The following is a 21,618-nucleotide window of genomic DNA, read 5'->3' on the forward strand; positions in this document are numbered from 1 at the left end:
CAGTTCTCCTTCCCATCTTCAACCACCAATCCAGCTTGTCCTACCCTGCACATAAGTTTTATTTCAGTAGCACATTCTTACCTTTCTTTCTCCTGATAACTCTGGAGAAATACACTAGCTTATGAATGCACACTGAGCAAAATATCTGTTTTTGAAGACTTCACAGGGTACTGAAACACATACTAAAACCACCACACACTGCAAATTCTTCTACTTACAGCTCTGTTTTCACTAACCCACTTCCCATCCTCCTATAATGTACTCAGACTTAAATCCAAATTGGACCAAATCCTAATCAGAAGTCCAATGCTAGGCAAAACTAAGTTTGACTGATATAACATAACTGGCACGCTTTAAGTGGTCCTCACCTATAAGACAGACTCCATAAAATCCATGCTGAGTCACAAACATGCAGATGTTTCCAGAAAGCCTCCATCGGAAGTCCTGATCAACACCTTGGTAGGGTGTTTTTCTTTCAAAGAAGATAAACAGGACATTTGGACTTACCAACAGACCTTGAATCAAGATTCTGTAAGTCCAGAGAAAAAAGCCCTGCTTAAGATTTTCTAACAGCCCATTCTTCCATGTCCTTCTAAAAGATGTCTTGTCTAGTGCTCTTACAGCTTCTCAAAGTGCAGACCTAACCACTTAAATCTTTTCTGAGCTCCAGATTATTGCGCACATAAAAATGTAGTTCTTGTACACACTCAGAGAATTCTTTACAAGATTCAGTTTTAAAAAAATATTTTGAAGTAAGACTTTTATGTGCTTTGAAGATTTCAAAAAGACCACACCTTTTTTTCCTCCTTACAAATTGAGCAAATCTCCCTAAAGGAATATTTTCTTTCACAAATGGCTTCTAATTAAAGAGTCTTTGAATTAGATAAAAAGCTTGTCTGATGACAAAAATCTAACTTCTTGACTTCAAGTCCTATTTCAAATGAAAATGTTGGTCAAGAATCTTATTTCCTGTTAAATAAGTCCCTCAAATCTGAGAACAGAACTGAAAGTTTTTTTTTACCACCATATCTTTTATTTTAAATACACTTTAAAAAAACAGGGATTGCACAAAAATCAGTTAAAAGAGTGCAATGCACTCACACTTCTGCCATGAAAGCCTTGCTGGGAAATTAACTGATACCAACCCAAAGAGAATAATGCGCTTGCACTTTTGCTATAAAGCACTCAGGAAAGACTACAGGCTGCCTAGTGATGCCAGAAAGAGCTCATTTACAGCCCTACCATCAAGAAGTATTTTGCAGTAATCTTCCACCTAGTCAAAGAAACTTCAGACATCTCTTTGACAAGCCTTATCTATATTTCTTGACAAATACGAAAATAGAATAATAAAATGGAATTCACGTCTTTCATCTTCTGAAGTTTGTCTTCTACAAAAAGTATATTCACACATTTAAGTTTTCTTTCCAAGAAGAGAGTTTTGCCTATCTTTGCTCTACATACCCTCCAAAATAGCTGATACTTTTGCCAATACATGTCTTAAGACAAAATCTTAGTAGATAGTAATAGTTAACAAGCTAACAGTAAGGAAATTGGAGATTAATAGTCTCCCATCTGCCACAACAGCAGCATTCTATTCTGAAGAGTCTCAAAGTTGTGAGAGCTGATTTAAACTTATCAGGAAAGTTGTATCACTGTGATGGAGTGTCCACCCTACAAAAAAACTATGTAAGATTATGGAGAAATTAAAGAGTACTGACAGGAATAATTCAGAAAGAAATAGGTGCATGAGATGTTCATTACTGATAGCTGACATAATTCAAAGGTTGAAATTGAGTTTGGGTTGGAGTTTTCATATGAAACATTTGACATAATGAAACTGTAGTTTTAACAGTGATTTGACTTCTGGAAGAGGCTATGTGCCATCCTAATTTGCTTTAAGGATAATGCTAAAAAAAAGCCTTTTCCTTCCAATATATGCACCTTGTCACCTACAGACACAGAAGCTGAAATTAAGTGTTGTTAGGTGAGAGACACTCCACTACTGAGACACCATGATTTCAGGAGGCAGTCACAGTAAGCACAAAGTCTGGTCTTGGACTGCTACTCTTACCATTCTGCTATTAACACACATTCCCACAGTGCTGTTTGGTAGCCCAAAGAACTCAAAAGCAACTTGGGAAACATGAGAAACAAACAAATAGTTACCAAATAAGGATCTTTAAACCACTTGCTTTAAGAAAAGCCCTTGCTAGCTGTGTTTACATTTTATATTTTAAGCTTTTATTTCTTCATGGATTTCCATAGAGAGAACTAATTCATATCAAGTCGAACACTAAGTGCTTGAAGATCTTAGTTCTCTATAACATGAACTACTTAAAGCTATAACAATTCTTTGCAGATGGTTTTAAGTATCCTGACTTTTATAACTCTTCCACAAGTTTTTTAATCCTTTAGTTTTAATCTTCAAGATTTAACAGTTAATATTTATCTGTAAAAATCTTATGCACAGTGACAAACAAAAATATACCTTGATTTATTCTCATGGGACTGAAATAATTTAAGATTTGCACCATGAAAATTTAGACAGGAAGCCTATGTGAACTAAGTGTAAACTGCTGTCTATGTTGTCTGGTCTGAAAAAAGAAACAGCATCAACAGGTCTTGAACATGACAGAAGCAGGTACATTTACTGTTGTTAATTAAAACACAGAAGTCACATGCAACAGGGAACTCTCCAATCTTATGTGACGGAGTCAGGAAGAGATGGGATAGAAAGAGAAATGAACCAAGAGATCCCTTCCCTACTGCTGTTCCTATATCTGAGTTTGTTCATGCTTAGGCAATAGCAGAAGTTGAAAACGCAGCATAGCATGACAACGTGAAATATACCTTAGGAGTTATGACACCCATGAAAATGAGGGACCTGCAGCAGTACTAGAGACTAGCTACGAGAGGTTCAGGTACATATTGCAGACTCCAAAGAGTCTTATCCCATACCAAGGTGGTCAGCCTGCTTCAGCTCACAAGACCATCAAAACCAGAGGGGCACAACATAACAGAAAAACAGCCAACCTTGCTGGCAGATACCCTGAGGAACTGGTCTGCAAGATGTACTGGGGAATTGGGGTATAATTTAAAAAAACTCTACTTGTCCTCCAATTCTACTTTTCTCTATTCTTTCTCTACACGTAAAAAGGGAACAACAGTTCTCAAGACCTCTGTTTACAGTAAGTTAAAGCAGCTGCCAGTTCAGACCAGCCCTGGTCAACAAAAACACATCCAGATGAATTTTTCAAAATATTTTGGCAGATGGAGATCCTCTAAGTCACAGCAGATGAAAGTATCTTGATGAATAGAAGACTGAAGAAACATTCAAGTTTTCAGGCCCTATGAGATTACCTGCTTCAAAGAAAATGCAGTCTTGAACTCACTTAAGAGATAGGTACAACCATTACCCAAAGCAGGGTTGCCACAGTCACAATACAAGCACAGCCTGCTTCCAACACTGCTTTAACAGCTATCTAGTCAGGAACCTGAAGTTTCAAAGAAATTGTAGTAAGAGAGGCAGGTCTCCTGACTCCAACATAAGTTACTCTTTCTAAAAAGCAAAGTATGTATGACTTAGAAAACCCAGAACATTCCAAATGCATTATTTTTCTGAAAACATTCAGTTCAATCTTGAGAATTCTGTTAGTCAGTTTTCAGCACCCAGACATGTAAATAAAAATTACTGTCAAATAAGAACTTTGACATCTTCCAATACACTGAAAACACATCACAGTTTAACTTCCCTGTATTTTCTGTCTTTGTTATCACGAATAACATCGGTGTTGTGTAAACAATTCCCACTAGGCTAAGTTTCTACCATCTTGCAATGCAAGCTACAGACAGGACAAAAAACTTCCTGTGTTGGAAACTTTCATTCCAATAAATGTACTACCAGTTATCCAGAAACCACAAGTCATGCTAAGACATGTAAGGTTTCGCATAGTAGTTTAACATAAAATAATCTTCTTTCAAAAACTTGGAGGTATTAATACACTATATTTAATCAATTATGTACAACAGCTGAATCATCTTTAACAGTGTGGTCTTGATTATCACCAAGACTAATCTTCAAAGGAACTGGTTCAGCTATTTACTTACTCTAGAGGTAGTTTTGTGCTCCAGACTTGCTCCAAAGGTTTTTTCTATCCATTCCTTAAAAGTTGGTAATACCATACCACCTAATCTGTACCTGAAAAGTCAATATTACATAGGGTCATTTTAAATTAAAAGAATGTATGTCAGATACTTCTTTCAATTGTATGTATTGAAACACAAACAGAAGTTTTAAAATCAAACGCTTTACCTACAAGCCTGCAAAGCTTCTGCACATTTACTTTTCATTCAACTGTATATTTAATTGTATTTAATTCTTCTGTACTTCACACAGAATCAAATAATTTGTCAGCATGGTATCACTTTTCTTTGGGTGAAAGGCTTTTCAGTTATCCCACCCCACCACTCTTAAGGAAGGTCTCTCCCTTGCAGTAGTGTAAAAGGAAGCACCTCAGTTTACACACCAGTTACAGACAGAGGACACACTGCAATGTAAACAGCAGTCTCAGACACACAAACCCATTTCAGTACACCTTATGCTTTCAAGAGAACAAAAACAGTTATAGAGATTCTCCCTTCATCGTCAAAATGCATCAGAATCCACCAAGCACTGTAAAATTATTTCCAGCACAAACTCTTTGGCAAGAGCTTAGCCATGTGACAAAAGCAGACTTACAGACAAGGGACAGAGGAGATGGTTTTGACCATGTGCATCACATGTGAAAACACATAAGGCTGGGAACACACGGAAAGCAGCTAGAAAGTACTGCTATTAACTGTATACATATACACACCTTCAGCATGTTTATTTGTGCAAAAGTATTCCCAGAAGAGAGGAGAAATAAGATTTTCCTTTGGTATTAAGAGCTTTCAGCAGCTGAGAATCCTTACCATAGTTTTCAACTGGGTCATTGCATTAGGCCTACTTGGGTCTTCCCTCCAAGATCATTCAGTCCCTGTAAATCCAATTATGACCCTGTCCTTCACAGCTGGTGCAACCACTTCTACAACTGAGTCACCTGGTACACAGAAAGATCAACTCCTGTTTCCTCATCTCAACTACCCCCAGCTCTTCTACTGACAAATCCCCTACTCTACTCCTAGAGGTAAAAGGCTACAACTTTATCTCAACTCAAGCTAGACTCTTCAGCATGGAAGACGGTGCTCAGTCATTCCTCCTGTGACAGCTGTTATAGTTTCATCATACCCACACAAGAATTATGTGAATTCTATTAAGAGGAAAGCACAATAAGCAATGGAAGTTTAATGCATTTGCATCAAGAGTTTGCAAATAAAGGCAAGGACCCAGATCAGCTTGGTGTGTTTTCTTCTCCAGACCTAGTTCTTAGTACTGCCAAACTATCACCATAGCTGGTGTGTGAGGGTAGCCCTAATCACTTACTCCAAGGACAAACTAAAGCTATCAGAAACCCCAAATCTTTTAAATCAAGACAGACAGAAGTCACAGCATAGAAGAAGACAGCAAGTTTATGGCACGGAGTGCAATGCATGATTGCTCAGGAAGCAAGCTTTGTACATACACAGTGATGGTGCAAGAAGCCCCCCAAAAACTGCCTGCCACAGACACACTCCAGAAAACAGCTTTAATTGCTCAGACAAGCAAATATCATCTATCCCTGGGGAGATGCCAGAGTCTATAATAAAAGGTCCATTTGCCACATGGTCTGTAGGGAAAGTCAACATGACTTTCATAAAGGGGAATCCTGTTTCACTAATCCTTGGAGTTCTATCAGGGTGTAAAAACAGTAAGTGAATAAAGGGGATACAAAGAACATGAAATCCCACCACTCCTTTTTATTTCCACAGGTGTTCACACCAAAAATTATTTAAGAAAACACACTGCTACAGCACTGAAGTAAAGGTTCTTCTACAGGCTGAAGGATAAGTTAAGAAGCAAAGGGCAGGGTTTACTGAGCACACTTATAGCAACTCAGGACCTTAAAAAAAACCTAAGCAGACAAAAAACAAGATGGCAGTTAAGATAACTGCAAAAGCTTAAAAAAAAAAAAAAAGCATTACTTGCATATTTTGCAGAATCACAGTGGAAGTCAGTATCATGGCATCGTCACTGACCCCATACAACAGCAGCCCCCAGTGCTATGCATCAACTGGGCAGGTGTAAGAAAGAACACAGTTCATCTCTTTCTGCTGTTCTGTAGAACACTGCTGTATGCACACCCTGAGTGCTGCACACAGGTTTTGTCCCTGTCTTCAGACAGATCTAGTGGAGTTAGAGAGGGTGCAGAGAATAACTGTAAAGACCAAAGGGCCTTATAAGCAGAGACTGAGGGACCCAGGATTCCGGAAGCATGGAGAGAAAATGCAAGAGAGGAAATGACTGAGTCTTATAAATCACAGTAGATAGCCTGAAGAACTATCATTCACCTAGTCCTGCAGAAGAGTAAGGGATACTTGTTTCAAAACACAAGTACTTTACACAACCACAACTTCAAACTTGCTGCCACTGGATGCTGCATAGGAAGACAGTATGAGCAGACTTCCAGTTATTAGACAAATTTATGGACAACAGACCTGTAAATGGATAGTGAAAGGTGAGGCATCTACACCACCTTTGATGCTTATTCTCCTGTTTTCACTTCAAACACTCTCCCTTTTGCCACTGTGGCAAACTATTCCACAGAAACTATACTGATCAGGCCCAACAAGGCATTTCTTATGTTATCTCTCAGAGACAGAGAGAATGTGGATGGGGGGGAAAAAACCACCATTCTCTTGTTCTAGAACAGCAACTAGTACATATCAGTCACCCAGCAATCAAACAGCCTTGATGCTTCCTCCTGAAAAAAAAAATTCTGCCCTTTTATCTTTTATCTTCTATAGTGCTTTGATTTTCTGTTCATCATCTCTCTAAATATTATACAGTGAACTGGCTTATCCAAGGCTTTGCATTTTAATTTGGGCCTGAAAATCAAGAAATTAACAACTGAAATGCTCAACATCCTTGTTACATTTTTGCAGCTTTGACTCAAGCTAATTCCTACTAGTTTACAGACTCAAAGACCAGGAAGGAAATTTTATGAAGGACAGAATTTTATTTCTCTTCTCAATTTTTTTGTTTTTAACTCTCATAGAAAGTGTATTTTTTAAACCAGAGAACAGACTGCATGATTATTTTCCATTCAGGAAGAAAAAAAAACCCAAACCAGTAAGATGGCAAGTGACAGGTTTGAATTCCACTGGAACAAAATTAGGAGATACTCCAAGTAAACTTCCTTTTAATGTAATTTCTCAGAAAATATATTTCTCAGAAAAACAAGCTTGCTGTATAAAGGGTTAGAGTGCAATAAATCAGAAGTGGTGTCACTACAGAACATACAATTGAAGAGCAGTTTTTAAGTTCAGAGGATGAAGTAGCTCAATGCACAGCGGTTAAGAAACCCAAAACAAAATGGAAGCTTAATAAAGCAACTAGTTGATGCTCAAGAGATTCTCAAAACTGCCCTGATGTGCTGCATGTTATCTAAAGCTTTAGAACATGGTGCAGATTCTCAGCAGGATTTCACTAATGCACAGAGCATATCAAGTTACAGAGAAGACGCACATTAATTTGTCTTTATAACATTTTTAATAAACATTTCCATAAGCCACAGAGTCTATTTATTTTACTATGTCCAACTCCCGTGTATAGACTTCAATAAACCTGTTAAATGCAGAATAACCTATTCCATTAAATGAAGCAACTTCTTTGCCTTCTTTGAATTAACAGTACTGTGCAGCCTCTAAACTCTTTTCAAAGAAACTAAGTAAGATACTTCAGTTACACAGATTTTCAACTTACCTTTTTCCGGTGAATTCTGCTTGACCCTTCTTATTGAAGATGAATTTGGAGTCATTATATCCCCATCCATTCCACTTCAAAAGTTCTTGCCTTAAAGGGAGAAAACTATGTAAGTGACAATATTGACATATTGCAGATCCAAAATAATTTTCCATTATATGGTTTTCGAAAAAAGTCTTACCAGACAGCAATTCAAGGAATCAAGTACATACCAAAAGTGCATAGCTTGGAGCCAAAAGAAATTCTGAAACCACAACCATTACTCCTTCAGATTGCATCTATGACTTGAAAGACCAGATGCTCTACAAAAACAACCACCAGCTTAACTCATTGCACACAGTATCGAACCATAGAATCATTAAGGTTGCAAAAGAGCTCCAAGACTATTATGGCCAACCTTTCACCAAACACCACCATGCAACTAAACCACAGATTGTGCTGAGGTGCCACATCCAGTCTTTTCCTGGACACTTTCAGGGATGGTGACTCTACCACCTCCCTGGGCAGCCCATTCCAATGTCTGACAGCCCTTTCAGTGAAGAAATTCTCCCTGGCGTCCAACCTGAACCTCTCCAGGTGCAGCAGGACATGCTCCAGCACCTCCACATCTTTCTTGTTGTGAGGGGCCCAGAAGTGAACACAGGATTCAAGGTGTGTCCTCACCAGCACCGAGTACACGGGGACAATCACAGCCTCAGTTCGACTGGCCACACCATTCCTGACCCAGGCCAGGATGCCACTGGCCTTCTTGGCCACCTGGGCATGCACTGGCTCACTCCAGCCAGTCCTTTTCTGCTGGGCCACTTTCCAGGCACTCTGCCCCCAGCCTGTAGCAATACATGGGGTTGTTGGGACTGAAGGGATTTGTTTGTTTGTTTATTTTTACTACATGGAGAGAGAGAGGAGTAGATCACTGGTGATATTTTCCAATTGGCAAGAGTAATATGTGAAAGATGCTGGGTTTTCAGCCTATACATAAACACCAACATACAAATAGGTAACACGTAAATATTTTCAGAATAAGACAGACATTTAGTGTTTAGATTTATTTTCTTGACAGAGAATAATGATTTCAGTTGCTTGTCATCACTACTGCAATCCCACGGCATTCTTAACATTCAGTTGATGAGGCACTTTGAGATGCATTCGGACTGAAAGTCATAAACAACAAAACCCCAAAAAGTGCAGGAGTAGCATATCAAATACAACCAGAATGTAATAGCATAAAACTATACATATATAAAAACTAAATTCACAACTGCCAAAATACAGAAGAAAATTGAAAAAATCTTAAGCCTAACTGTATCAGAGGATCTCTTAACTATGAGAAAGTCGTCAGAACTGTATCAGTGAAGCATATTCAAGACTTAAGAAATACACAAATTGTAATTACACATTAATCTAGCTTTGCTTTAAAAGACTGCCATTTATTTACATTACAAATGAAATTACTAACCTAGAAACTGAACTTTAGTTAAAAGAAATGCATTTCAAAGAAGTTTGTCAAAAGATCATTTACCTCCCTGCCCTATAGACAATGAATGTAGCTCCTACTCTTTGATTGCCTCAAAGTAAGATGATCGGGGTGACCATTTCAGAAAGACCTTGTGATTCAGAGAAAGCACTACCTCAGTCACTTTCAGCTTCAGCATTACATACAAGATAACTATGTGATGACTGATTACCAAAGATTTTCATTATAAAGATAATATTAACACAGGCTGCTGACATACTATCAGTATTGTAATTCAACAGACTTGGCGTAAACAAAATCCATTTTCTCCAAATTGCCTGTATGCAAGGTTTTAATTAATCAAATGGAAAAAAGCCATGGTCATGTATTTCACTACAACTGCTTGATTCAGACATTTCAACTAGCCTTTCACAGATCTGGCACTTAAAGCAAACTTTATCAGTTACTGAGTACTGAAATGGCTCTATACAGTTTTGTGAAATAGCCAATCTATGCTGTTCTTCCATACTGAGGAATCAATTCTAAAATTTCAGCCAAAATTAAACTGAGCAGAGAGCTGTCCAGACAGAGAAACTCCTTTGGCTGCCTCCTCTCTATGATCTTTACACATGTAGAGTTCACACAGGAAAGGATAAGGATCCATTTGTGTTCCACAGCATAGGAATGCCTTGTGCTGTTGTGACAGATTATCAAAAAGGGTTCCTAAAGCATGTTATGCAGACTTGCTCACTTTTACCCTTACTTCTATACATGCATAGTTATAAATGCTGCACACATTTATAGGAAGTTCCACAAAGAAAGTATATCATACACAGTGGAGCTGCTCCCAGCTGAGAACAAGGTAACACAGAATTGATCGACTCAAGTGATTTTTTTAAACTAAATACTCCATGCAAATCCCCATCGCTGCACTCCTCCTCAAGGCAGGATTTCTCCCTCTGCTGACTAAATGCAGTATTTCTATATAACTGACCTCTGTAGTTTGTTGAATCCTGTTAAGTCAGAACAGGATATTACTAAGCAAAATTGAGAAAGGCTCAAACAGCTTCCCCTCTTAAGTTAGAGAGGGAAGTCCTCTCGCAAGCCAGTGCCAAAATAAATATGCCAAGTATGATGCATGAAACAGGCTAGAGAAAATAGTTGTAAAGCTGGAGACAATCAGAGCAAGACACAAAAGGCCAGGCCCTAAAGAAACTGGTGACATGAGATAAACTGATAATGGCCAGGTTTGAAACTACCATTAGCCCTGTTATCAGTACTGACAGATATTTCCCACAAAATCATGGGGAGCTACTGTTAATTAAGGGACCAAAGACAGACCCAGATACAAGGTTTTTCTGCTACACTGATCGCATTCCCATTCGCTTGCCTGTTCTAAAGGCCTAATTGCCAAGGTTGGTGTTAAACTGCCTGGCACTTTCATCAGGCTCTAAAATACAGAACAGAGTGTAAGGGTTTTAACTCTTAAGAGTTTATTTTCTGGTTGAACTATTCCTGAATAAAATTAAGTATATGAAGTTTTACTCTTTAAAATAACAGTTTGCATGCTTGTAGAAGAATAGCTGACTCAAACATCTTGGCTACTTCATAACACAAAGTCAGGAGATTTCACACCACCACACACAATGGGCAGTATTGTATCTTGTGGCAGGTAAACACCAGAACAAGAAACTTAAGAACTTAACTTTTACATTCCAAACTATACTGAGCAAGTCTGAGGTTTTTATTTGGAGACAGGAAGGGCTGTTTTTGGAATGAGTCATCTTACATTTATTCTTTCTTTTGTTCCACCATACCAGAGTACTGCCAGTTTAAGAACTGTGGTTTGATTTATGTACCGCAGTTTCTAGCACTTCATGTCTACATGTTAAGAACGAGTCAGAGGAAATACTGCATATGGCTCCCTAAAAACGTGAAGCCTAAAAAGGCCAGATTTTAAAAGAAAGGTTGATCAGTCTGCTCAGATTTGTTAATGACACAGCCTGCAGGAAGATCGAGCTGTTCAGATTTTCTTGCGTACTGTTTGAAAGTACGTTCTTCATAAGCAAGAGCAGGTGATCCTCAGGACTCATGAGAATTACCCTCAGCAGAGAGGAAAGCAGGAGACATCCCCAGATCTCCAAGCCTCCACGACTACAGAGGCAATATCAATGTCCTATTCATATAATTCAAGACTGAACTTTTTGGAGAAGTGTTACATATTAGTTGACATATCATTCAGCAGAGGTGCAAGCAGTTCTGCCTGATGCAGCCAAGGCAGTGTGCCATGCTCTTCCCTAGGTCTGTCTCACTACCTCAGCCCCTTCAAGTAAGGGAAATACACTGTAACACACACTGGCTCTGCATTTCCTTGTCTTTCCAGCTCACAAGTGGAAATTAAAACTGTTATTTGACAGCATAAGAAACAGAAGGCAAGCAAGGAACTAAGTCTTTTAAGCACTGTCACAGCATTCCTCCCTTGGTATTTTCATACTGCCCTTGTACAGCATTACTTACACAGTCACCATTCCACAGAAAGCACTTTTCACACCTCAGGCCACCACAGCACTCCCACTGCCCTCTAATGCCCTGGTGCAGCAATTGGAGCTGCCTGCCAGATTAGCATCATGTACCATGTATACTTTGGCTCTCAAGAATGATCTGAGCTGTGACTGAGCAATCAATGTAGCCTTCTACATTTCCCAAGTCTTTCATTCCCAGTATCTCAGAGTTAAACTCATATGCCAGATGAATATAAAGGGCAGAAAGAACTGCTGACCATCTACAGACTTAAGCACCCATTAAAAGCTTTCTCCATATACAAGCACCCAATATATCCAATGCTGTCTCTGAGACCAAAGGACTTCAGCTACCTGTTGATCTGAAACAAATATGTCCCACCATCATACCTAAACTTCTACAAATTATGTATCTACTAACACATCAATATTTTGTACCATCTGAAACAAAACCACCCTTGCAGTAACAGCTTCTATTCTCATTCTTCAAAAATTCAAGACTTTGGTTGCTAAATGTTAAAAGTAACTAAAAAAACCCCCTCAATACCCAGTATAATATCTGAATACATCAAAATATGTTAGGAAGTTCCACGTCACAGCCTGAAAAAAGAAAGCTGCTCAATTTGACTTTAGTAGAGTGACATGTTCATGCTATGCATGTTGTATGTGTAGCAAGATATAATTTACATACTCTTCTGTTTTGCTTCCTAGACTCCTTTCCAAGAACATATATGTGGCTAGCACAGTTTTTCCCATGAGAGGTTTTCTTGTGTTTTGTAAATAAAGATAAAGTTTGGATGTTTTGGAACAGTGTCCCAGAACTTGGGCAGTGCAGGCCTGGCCAATCAGGCCTGGGGAAAGGCTTCTGACTGACCAATCTGGGTGACTTTTGAGAACTCTATAAATGTGATGAAATCAAAACAATAAAGGTCATTCCTTCTTGCCACTGAGAACCGATGCATTCATTACTCTGCTAGCTGCTCAACAGCAACACATATATAGCCAAGATTCTCACCAACATTTGATATTATTCTCACTTTAAACTAAATGTTTTTCAGTATTCTACCCAAAGTGTCTTATTTAAAGACAACCTTTTCTATTCAGTATATTGGCTTCAACAAAATATCAAGCTCATTAGCTATCTCGTTTTTGACAGAAACATGGAATATTTTAGCCAGAAATAGTAGAAAACGACCAGTTCTTTCTCGCCTTCTGACTTAAAAGATAGAAATGCACTACTGAAATGTATGAACTAGTATAAGTCAAATCTTGCTTAAGGTTTTCAATGTGTATAATGTTTATACATTACACACATGAAATTATATTGCCTGAAGAAGAAAACCTGAAAGAAAACAAGTTACCATGGAAGCAGTGACAATTAAGACAGTGTGACTAGTTTAAGTGAATTTAAATATCCCACTTTCATGACAATGCCCAACACTGAAATACCAGTTTGACTCAATGAGTAAGAATTTTACAGTCAGGGGGGCAGGAGGGTGGCCCCTGGCCCACCAGCTGAACTAGAGCTCCTGAAGCATCCAGTCACTCAGCTGGGCAGGCAGAGGCCTTTGGACTACACTATTTCAACAAAACTGTACCTGCCAGCACTATTCAAATCTCAGGCTTTAATGACCAGCACAGTGACCGGATGAAAAAGTTTTCTTCTCTCTCCTAGGAAGCTGAAGGATAAGCACAGGGTCTCCCACATATACCCAAGGTTTCTCTGGAGAAGCAAGATGAATATGCAGTTCAACCCAGCTGGATAAACATGACTCAAGTGGAGCAAAGCCAAGATGCTGCCATCAGTTTCCTCACAATAACCACTGACATTTTCAGTTCAATCACCAATGGATGCTCAGCATTAAATACTCGCAGGCACTTCTGCTGCACAATGGAAGAACCAGCAGATTCTTGGAAATTAGTTTTAAGAGGCAGTTTTAAGGGCTACCACACATGCTTAAGCACCAGTATTTGCCTAATGCAAGAGTCTTGCAAGTTGTAGAGTTCCTGCAAAACTCAGTGCATGGGTGCAGTAATACTGAGGCAGTATTGTGGTGGTAAGGTGTTACAAGAAGACATTACCCAAAGAACAACTCCTCAGAGCCTACCTCAGCTGGACTTTGGGTTACCAATCCAGCTCACCAGCTGGAAATTCAGAACCCTTTTCACAGGTGGTACCAGAAGATCACTCTCCCTCTACCCTGGAGCAGTCTCTCCGTACAGATTATACAGTCACACTTCTCAACCGAGTAAGCAACACTACAGAGTGCTTCTGAAGCCAGCAGTAAATTAGTATCAGGTGCCGGAAATAAAGAAAGAACATGTAGCCCAAGGAACTGCTTCAGGAACCCCTTTGTGAAAGCATCACTTATCTGTAGTGGAATGCCATGCTGCAGGCAGAGAGTTATCTGCAGTGATTGTCATTCTTACACTTTTTCCCTCTTGGAAGATCTTCCCTGAAGCAAACCTAATATAATTGTTCTCAAGTCTGAAGTCAAATAACATGTTTTATAACCTTAGCCACATTCAGGTTGTGTCATTTGTGAAGTCAAATAACATGTTCTATAACCTAAACTTACACTTTCAGCTAAGCCCCTGAAGCTACACATCCACCGATTCTGTTGCTATTCTGTTTGCTGAATATCTGCTATGACAACACAAACCTGGGCTTGTATTTACAGTTTAAATCTACAATAAGCAGCAAATGCAGACAACCAGATTTTAGGCATAAGATGTCAAGGGTTTAGATACCCAAAAGCTAAGTGCTTTTCTTTAAACTATTCTGATGAAACAAGTGTTCACTTTCCTTACAGACATCCTTAGCCTTGACTATTTCATTACTCTTAATTTCATCACATTGTAATAAACAAAGCCCGAAGGAATGAGGAAATTACTGTTTCTCTAGTGCTCTTCCATGGTAAATAAGTCAATTAAGGTGAATTAAAGATCGAGGAAAGCCAAGATATTATAATCATTCTTCTCAGTGTACACTTGGCCAAATGATGATTCTTATGCAACAGAATACTTTACTAGAAGCTCTCTATTCCACCTACTACTTCAGCTGACACCAGTTTCACTTTTATCTTTGAAGAGACTGCTCTACTACAAAATGCACACACAGCTATTTCCAGGCAGTAAATGAAACAGCACAAAGAGATCAGTATTTTTGGGAAGTATTTTCTGAAAGCTTGCAAAATCAGGAAACCTGCTTCGCTATCTTAAAAGAAATAACTTAATGAAGGAATCAATGGTCTGCTGTTTATCTGCGCAAGCAAAGTAGGTTCAGCTCCTGGACAAACCATTTTACCCATTCCATACAGAATCTTTTAGCATACTCTCTAGCAAATACATGAGATAATTGCTCAAGGAAACTTTCTGGCCTACACCATTAACCCTGAAGACATGCAAAAAACAGCCCAGGTTTGGCTATAACCACACCACAGTGTTATTATGCTTGTCCATCACATTCAACCTGCAATTGATTTTTAATACTCTACATGGTTTATTTTCTACAAAGAGGTACAGTAACACTTCAGGAAAGTCTAGTTGACTTGCAATCTGTTACACTACTGATCTCCTTACCTTACTTCAGCTCAAAGAAGCTTCTAGTCCAAGTAATTACTTTAGTCTATTGCATTATCAGATTATTCTAATTGTATTCAGTTTAAATAAACACATCAAGTTTAAATAAACACATTCATTTTCTTGTACATAACAGTTCAGATCCCAGTAGATATCAAGCAGCTGATCTACAATATCTTTCAGTTTTTGCCATAAACTGCTACTTGCTTTCATATAATAATCCATATTGAGCTTCACATATTAAACACTTCACACTTTTATCTAGGGTTTTTTTCTAATAAAATTTAGCTAAGGAATATATCCAGTTTGGCTTACTTTGTATCAAATGATCTATGCAATATTGCATTACTTATTGTATTACTTAAATTCTTTTAAGTATAGGTTTCCTATGTTCATAGGTTTCCTTTATACGTTTCCTATATTTCATCTTCCTGACATGCAACTACTTGGAGCTACACGTTAGGAATTGCTGTTGCAGATGAAGTCACTTGAACCATCAGATTATGGCACTTTTTTATCATGTTAATGTTTCCATGAGAGAATCTTCTCAATGTGTTCCTCTATTTCAAGTATTAACTTTGACCAACAATTAATTGCTTTGATGCAATCACAGAACCTCCTGTGAACTGCCACACCTTCTCCAATGCAACAGGCTCTTACTCTTCTGATTTCTTAACACTGGTGTAGTGGCACCAGCCCTTTCCTTCTTCACCCTAAGTTTTCACCACCTTAAGCTCAGAAGTCAGCTACACCAGGATACAGCTAAGCACCACATGTTGCTTAAACACTCTTCTCTAAAGGATTAAGTCTTTATTATAAAGATTGCTCTGAGTATTGGGGGTAAGATACAAGGCCTCTCTGAAGACACATTATATTCAAGTAGCAACAATTCTTTAGGAGTTAATTCATGTTGCTGCATAAAAAAGTCATAATCATTAGCAGCAACCACAGCAAGAGTTGCAAGCATCTATATGAAGGTATGGAAACATTACCACATTACCCTGAACAAGCTGCCTGTGAACTCCACACAGGCAGTCAGCTGGCTACACACTCAGTTTACCCTGTATAACAATATGCCCATAATAATTAAAAGACATTCACAAGCCTCTCTTCATCCCCTAGCAAAGCAGCTTCTCCACAGATAGGATAATCAGGAGATCCTGTCCTGCTTTCTTTTGCTCTGGGACAGAATAAATTTTAAGTTTACAAGCTACTGAGTCAACATTTAGTTAAACTAAATTAATTATCCCTTTTAGCAAAGACCACATTTTTAAAAAGTTTTATTTGAATAAGTTATAATACAAACCACTTTGATGAGATCAACATCAGTGCATGCTCCATCTCTGAGACACTCTTCCTTTCTAGCACACCTAGCAGTTACTCTGGTAAAACTCTCCTCTAGAAAGTTGTAGCACCTGACTGCTTCCAAAGCAGTACAAGCTGAACACTTCACGTACATACAGCTATTCTGAAGATAAAGTAAGTTTTTAACTCAAGCCTCACCAGCAAAGTGAGCTTACTAATAACCAGTCCACAAAAGTTAGTAGCAAAACATAAAAGAACAGGAAAAGCAATTTCAAGGAAGAGTTATTTTCCAGCTCAATTTTTTTACCAAGTTTTTCAGCATGCCTATCATCCTGTTAAGGCTCCAACACACATTGTGTAACTATGATTCCCATCTTTCACTGCAACACGCAATTAAAATATTACATTCAAGCTAGGAATGCCACTAAGAAATAACATCTCTCTACTCTTACAGTACCTAAGATTTCCCTCAAGAGGATACTCAGACAAGTAGATAGTTGCTTGTCTTTTGAGGAATTTTCTTCAATATCTCAATAACCATAATTTGAAAAAGCAGAAAGTGCACTACAATCCTTAAGCACATCAATATGCAAATGCATTGTTCTGTCTTCAGAGACATTTTTATTTAGAAACAAGGGCAGTTGGATGAGACCCACAGACTTTCAGTCAATACCACACACTGTCCATCCTCCCCTCACTGGTGAGAAATAATGTCTGGATAAGATCTTTAACAGTTTCGTCTTTGAACTATTAACAAGAAAGCCATGTTTCTAGAGGCCGCTGACTTTTAGAAAAGCAGCCAGAAAAAAATTTCTGTGATCTCAGACCTGAAGTACTACGAAGGGTTTTTTTCATCAAAGAAAGCCATCTACTTTGCAGAAGAAATGCAACATGAGGAGAGTGCACCTAAATCTGCTAAAGTAATGTCTACAGTTTTGCCACTATTTCAAACACTACAGGAAAGATGCAACAGGTGTAAAGAACAAAAATTTGCTTAAGGTACTTTTGGCTACAGCTTTGTCAGGAAAAATTAAAGTAACAGCTCAACAGAGGCAGAAGAGCTGAATCAGTATTCAACAGACTACAAGAAAACAACATCCAGGTTTGGATTGTCCTAATACTGCTGATAAAAGGCATTCACTATCTCTAGGCCAGTTATTTTTACTAGATTTTCCCATCAACCTTCTTGGTCTCATAAATAAAAATCAGCTCCAGATTAGCTGGGAGTGACCAGAACAAGACTCAGGCATTCATCACTTGCCCCCTCCAAATCAGTGTAGGCAACAGAACTGTCTTTCTCCTCCATCACTCCAAAACCTGGGTATTGTCCTCAAACACAAGCTCAACCAATATCCTAATTTCCTAATTATATCCTAACTATACTGAAGTATCATAATTTTCACATGCAACATCTTAAGCATGTTTCAACCATATCTCAGATGTTCAGACAGAACCTGAAGAGAGAGAGAAAGCTCCCTTTTTGCTTCTACACATACAAAAAAGATGGGCTCTAAGTTCAGCAACAAAGCTGTACCGATGGTGCAGAACAAGCTTTCCAGCAGCTCCCTTACATCCCCACTGCAAATTTTTATTCTGAGTCCAGATCAAGTTATTTAGAGTAAAAATAGTAATCCATTATGATCCCATAGAAAATCGTACTGGGGAAAGCAACACCAATAACTTGGAGAAGGACAGGTGTTAAGTTCCCTAAGCCTGTGTTTCCATGGAGGAAGAAGCTACCTTTCAGGTCACGTGCATCTTCACAAAAGTTTGTTTCTCCTGCTCTTCATGGATGCAGGAACTGGCTGTAGAAATTACACAACAATCCATTTAAAATAAATCCCTGCAAACTAGCTGAACTAGTATCTTTTCAGAAACAGTGATTTCTTCCTAAATTCAAATCAAAGAAAAACTCAATACAGAAGGCAACAACTTCAGAACGACCCATTTGCCCCAGTGAGCAGCACTGCTTGACACATCTACACGAGCATCAAATTCCCCTCAGTGAGAACTAGAAGTTTTCAAAGTTGTTCACATTTGTCTGCACGAGCATGACATGCCAATCCTCCCAAAGCAGGCAAGTTCAGCTTGTGACCACGGGCCACATATTGCTGATAGAAGAATCTGGGCTGTTCCTTGCTCTCTTTTTGAAAAGGTTGAGAGCAAAGCACGGGCTGAATGGATTTTCCTCAAAGGAGGAACAGCTCTTCTATTCACTGCTTACCCACTCTGCCTCTGGACTGCCCCCACGCACTAACATCCTAGTCCCTGTCCACAGCTCCAGAGACAGCAGGAGGTTGTCTACAACCTAAGCCTTAAAACGCTCTTGTAAGAAAGCAAGCCAATATACATATAGAAAATCTGAAAAAGGGGGAACAATAAAAGAAAGTCACAAAACTAATACAAGTCCACGCCAGCAGAAAGGGGGTCTTGTGATAATAAGTTACATGAAACTACATAAAGGTATTATAATAATGGGATTTAAAAAAAATCTAGTAGAAAAAAAATTCCAGGAGCCAGTGAAACAACATTAAACTAGAGAATTTGACTGTTTGGTTCATATCTCTAAAATTATTCATTTCTAAGAAAGTTTTGTTAGATCCTAACGAATGAACACACTTTGCCAGCATTCACATCAGCTGAAGGTTTCTGTGCACAGGGGAGGGAGGACTCAGCCCAAACACTCTCCCCCAGACACCTGGCTCTTCACACGTGCTGCACTCCTCATCAGAGCAGCCTCTAAGTATTTTACACAAACAAAACTTCTCCGTCACATTGATGATGTGTTAAGGTGACCATGAACGACTTTCCATTTTAACACCATCCCACTGGCTACAGAAACAGGTAAGAGGCTGAACACCACCCTCCCTCGGTTTCCTGCAGTCCCTACAGCGGTGAGTCGCTCCAGCACTGGGATGTGCCTCACGCCCGTCCCGCCGCTCCTTCCCGCCCCGCCGAGCCCCGCTCCCCGCGCACAGCCCTCACGGGCCTCCCCGGGCCCCGCCGGCCCGCGCCCGGCCCCGGCCGGAGCAGAGCGCCGTGGGCAGCGCGGGCAGCCCCGGCCCCGGCCCGCACCCACGGCCCCACGCTGCGGGCACCGCCCGGCCCGGCTCCGGGACCCCCGCCCGCACCCACCGCTTCTTCGGGATGGAGCCGGAGGCCGGCCCGGCGGAGCCGCCCTGCGCCTTGCAGGGGCTCGGAGAGAGCGCTCCCCGCCCCGGGGCCCGCGGCGAGCCCCGCAGGTGCCCGGAGATGATGCGCAGCCGCCGCCGGGCGGAGGACGGGGAGCCGCCGCCGCCTCCCGCTGCCTCGCCGGCCGCGGCCGCCATCGCTTCCGTGTTGTGCCGCGACCGCCGCCGGGTGAGAGGGCGCGCGGGCGGAAGGCACCGCCCGGCGCTCTGCCCGCCCCCCGCAGCCCGCGGCCGCTCTCTGCCGCTCCCCTGCTCGCCGCCGCTCCACTGCTCGCCGCCGTTCCCCTGCTCTCTGCCGCTCCCCTGCTCGCCGCCGTTCCCCTGCTCGCCGCTGGTCCCCTGCTCGCCGCCGTTCCCCTGCTCGCCGGTGTTCCCCTGCTCGCCGCCGTTCCCCGCTCGCCGCCGTTCCCTGCTGTTCCGCCGCTCGCCCGGCCCCACCGGGTGTGCGCGGGGTGCCGGAGCCTCCCGCCTCGGCAGGGCAGGGCTCGGTGGGCAAACCGGAGAGACGGAGAGAGAGAAAAGGCGTTTGTTAAAGGTCTCTCGCATCTGGGGCTGTAATTACGGCCCCTCTGGATCGCTGAACAAACTTGTGAGAGGACAAAGGTGTCCTTCAGAGATGAGGATTGCCTAAGTTAGTGATGAAATGCTAATTAATGGCAATAGCATAGGCGGGTTAGTTAAGAAATAGGTCGGTGAGGTGGCAGATAATCCGGCAGGAGTTACAGATTGTATCATCGCTGTTGATGGGGACACAAGGCCTGGTGATGCTGAGCTGTACCCCTTCTGTATCTGGGATAGCCATCACTGGGACAATCCTTGCAAAAACTGTCCATCCTGACCGTATTTGAGCCCTGTGGTAACATCTGGGATTGATCTCCTGGCATCACTTTGAAGAGGGAGAGGAACTGGGATTTTAGATTTGATTTTTTTAGATTTGATGCCAACCCCAGGTGCTTTCTGCTACTACGAATTTGCTTTGATGCACCGGAATGCTTTAGATTTCCACTCAGGAAAAGATATGGAAACTGGAAAAAATTTAAAGTAGAACAGATGATGGGGGGTAGGGGGGGTGTTTCCATCGGGGAATGAAAAAAGGCTGAACAAACCAAGTCCTTTACAAAAGACTAAGGGAGCTAGGTTATCAGTCTTCAAGTATGTAAAAGACTGCTATGAAGTGAAAAGAAGCAATCTGTCCTTCGTGTCCCAGCTAGGTTGGTGAGAAGTAATGAGCTCAGACTGCAAGATATAACTTCAGTACTAGCATTAGACTACTTTCTAATGGCAGTGAAAATGAAAAACTGTTGTAGTCTGTCTAAGTAGAGAACAAAGTCACCTTCATTAGACAGCATTAAGAACAGACAACATACATCTATCAGACATATCATTATAAGCAGTTCTGCTCAGGGCAAGGTGATGGGCTAGATGACCTGCTCAGATTAATTCCAGCGTTTCTTCTGTGACATGAAGTATCTCATACCGCTGAAGCCTGCTCACTTGTCACACAGGACCTACTTTCATGATCAGCTTTTGCCACTGGCTCCTACCAACCAGCTTTTTGGAAGTCCTAAAGTGGATTGCTGGTATCTATGTGATGACTGATGCTTTCATAATATCATTTTGTTTCACGTTGATTTATTTTTTCATTCCTTCCTCAGATGTTTGGTATACATATGAAATAAAATCCCA

At 40.5% G+C, this 21,618-nt stretch overlaps 1 protein-coding gene across 2 annotated transcripts in view; it reads right to left on the bottom strand.

The window, feature by feature from the left end:
• The window catches only part of AGPS (alkylglycerone phosphate synthase), a 49,529-nt gene extending 29,414 nt beyond the window's left edge, over positions 1–20,115 (bottom strand). Inside the window, exons 1-3 of one of the 2 annotated variants that reach the window (XM_085066359.1) lie at positions 19,877–20,115; positions 7,883–7,972; positions 4,108–4,198 (exon numbers count right to left, since the gene is read on the bottom strand). In XM_085066359.1, the coding sequence (XP_084922485.1) occupies positions 4,108–4,198; positions 7,883–7,972; positions 19,877–20,070 (375 nt within the window). In that variant the 5' untranslated portion in view covers positions 20,071–20,115. The remainder of the gene's footprint in view (positions 1–4,107; positions 4,199–7,882; positions 7,973–19,876) is intronic. The other variant, XM_085066358.1, reaches the window with a different exon arrangement.
• Between the last annotated feature and the right edge of the window lie 1,503 nt (positions 20,116–21,618).

Source organism: Lichenostomus cassidix, chromosome 7, assembly GCF_008360975.1.
Source record: "Lichenostomus cassidix isolate B80296 chromosome 7, HeHo_3.0, whole genome shotgun sequence".
NCBI lineage: Eukaryota > Metazoa > Chordata > Aves > Passeriformes > Meliphagidae > Lichenostomus > Lichenostomus cassidix.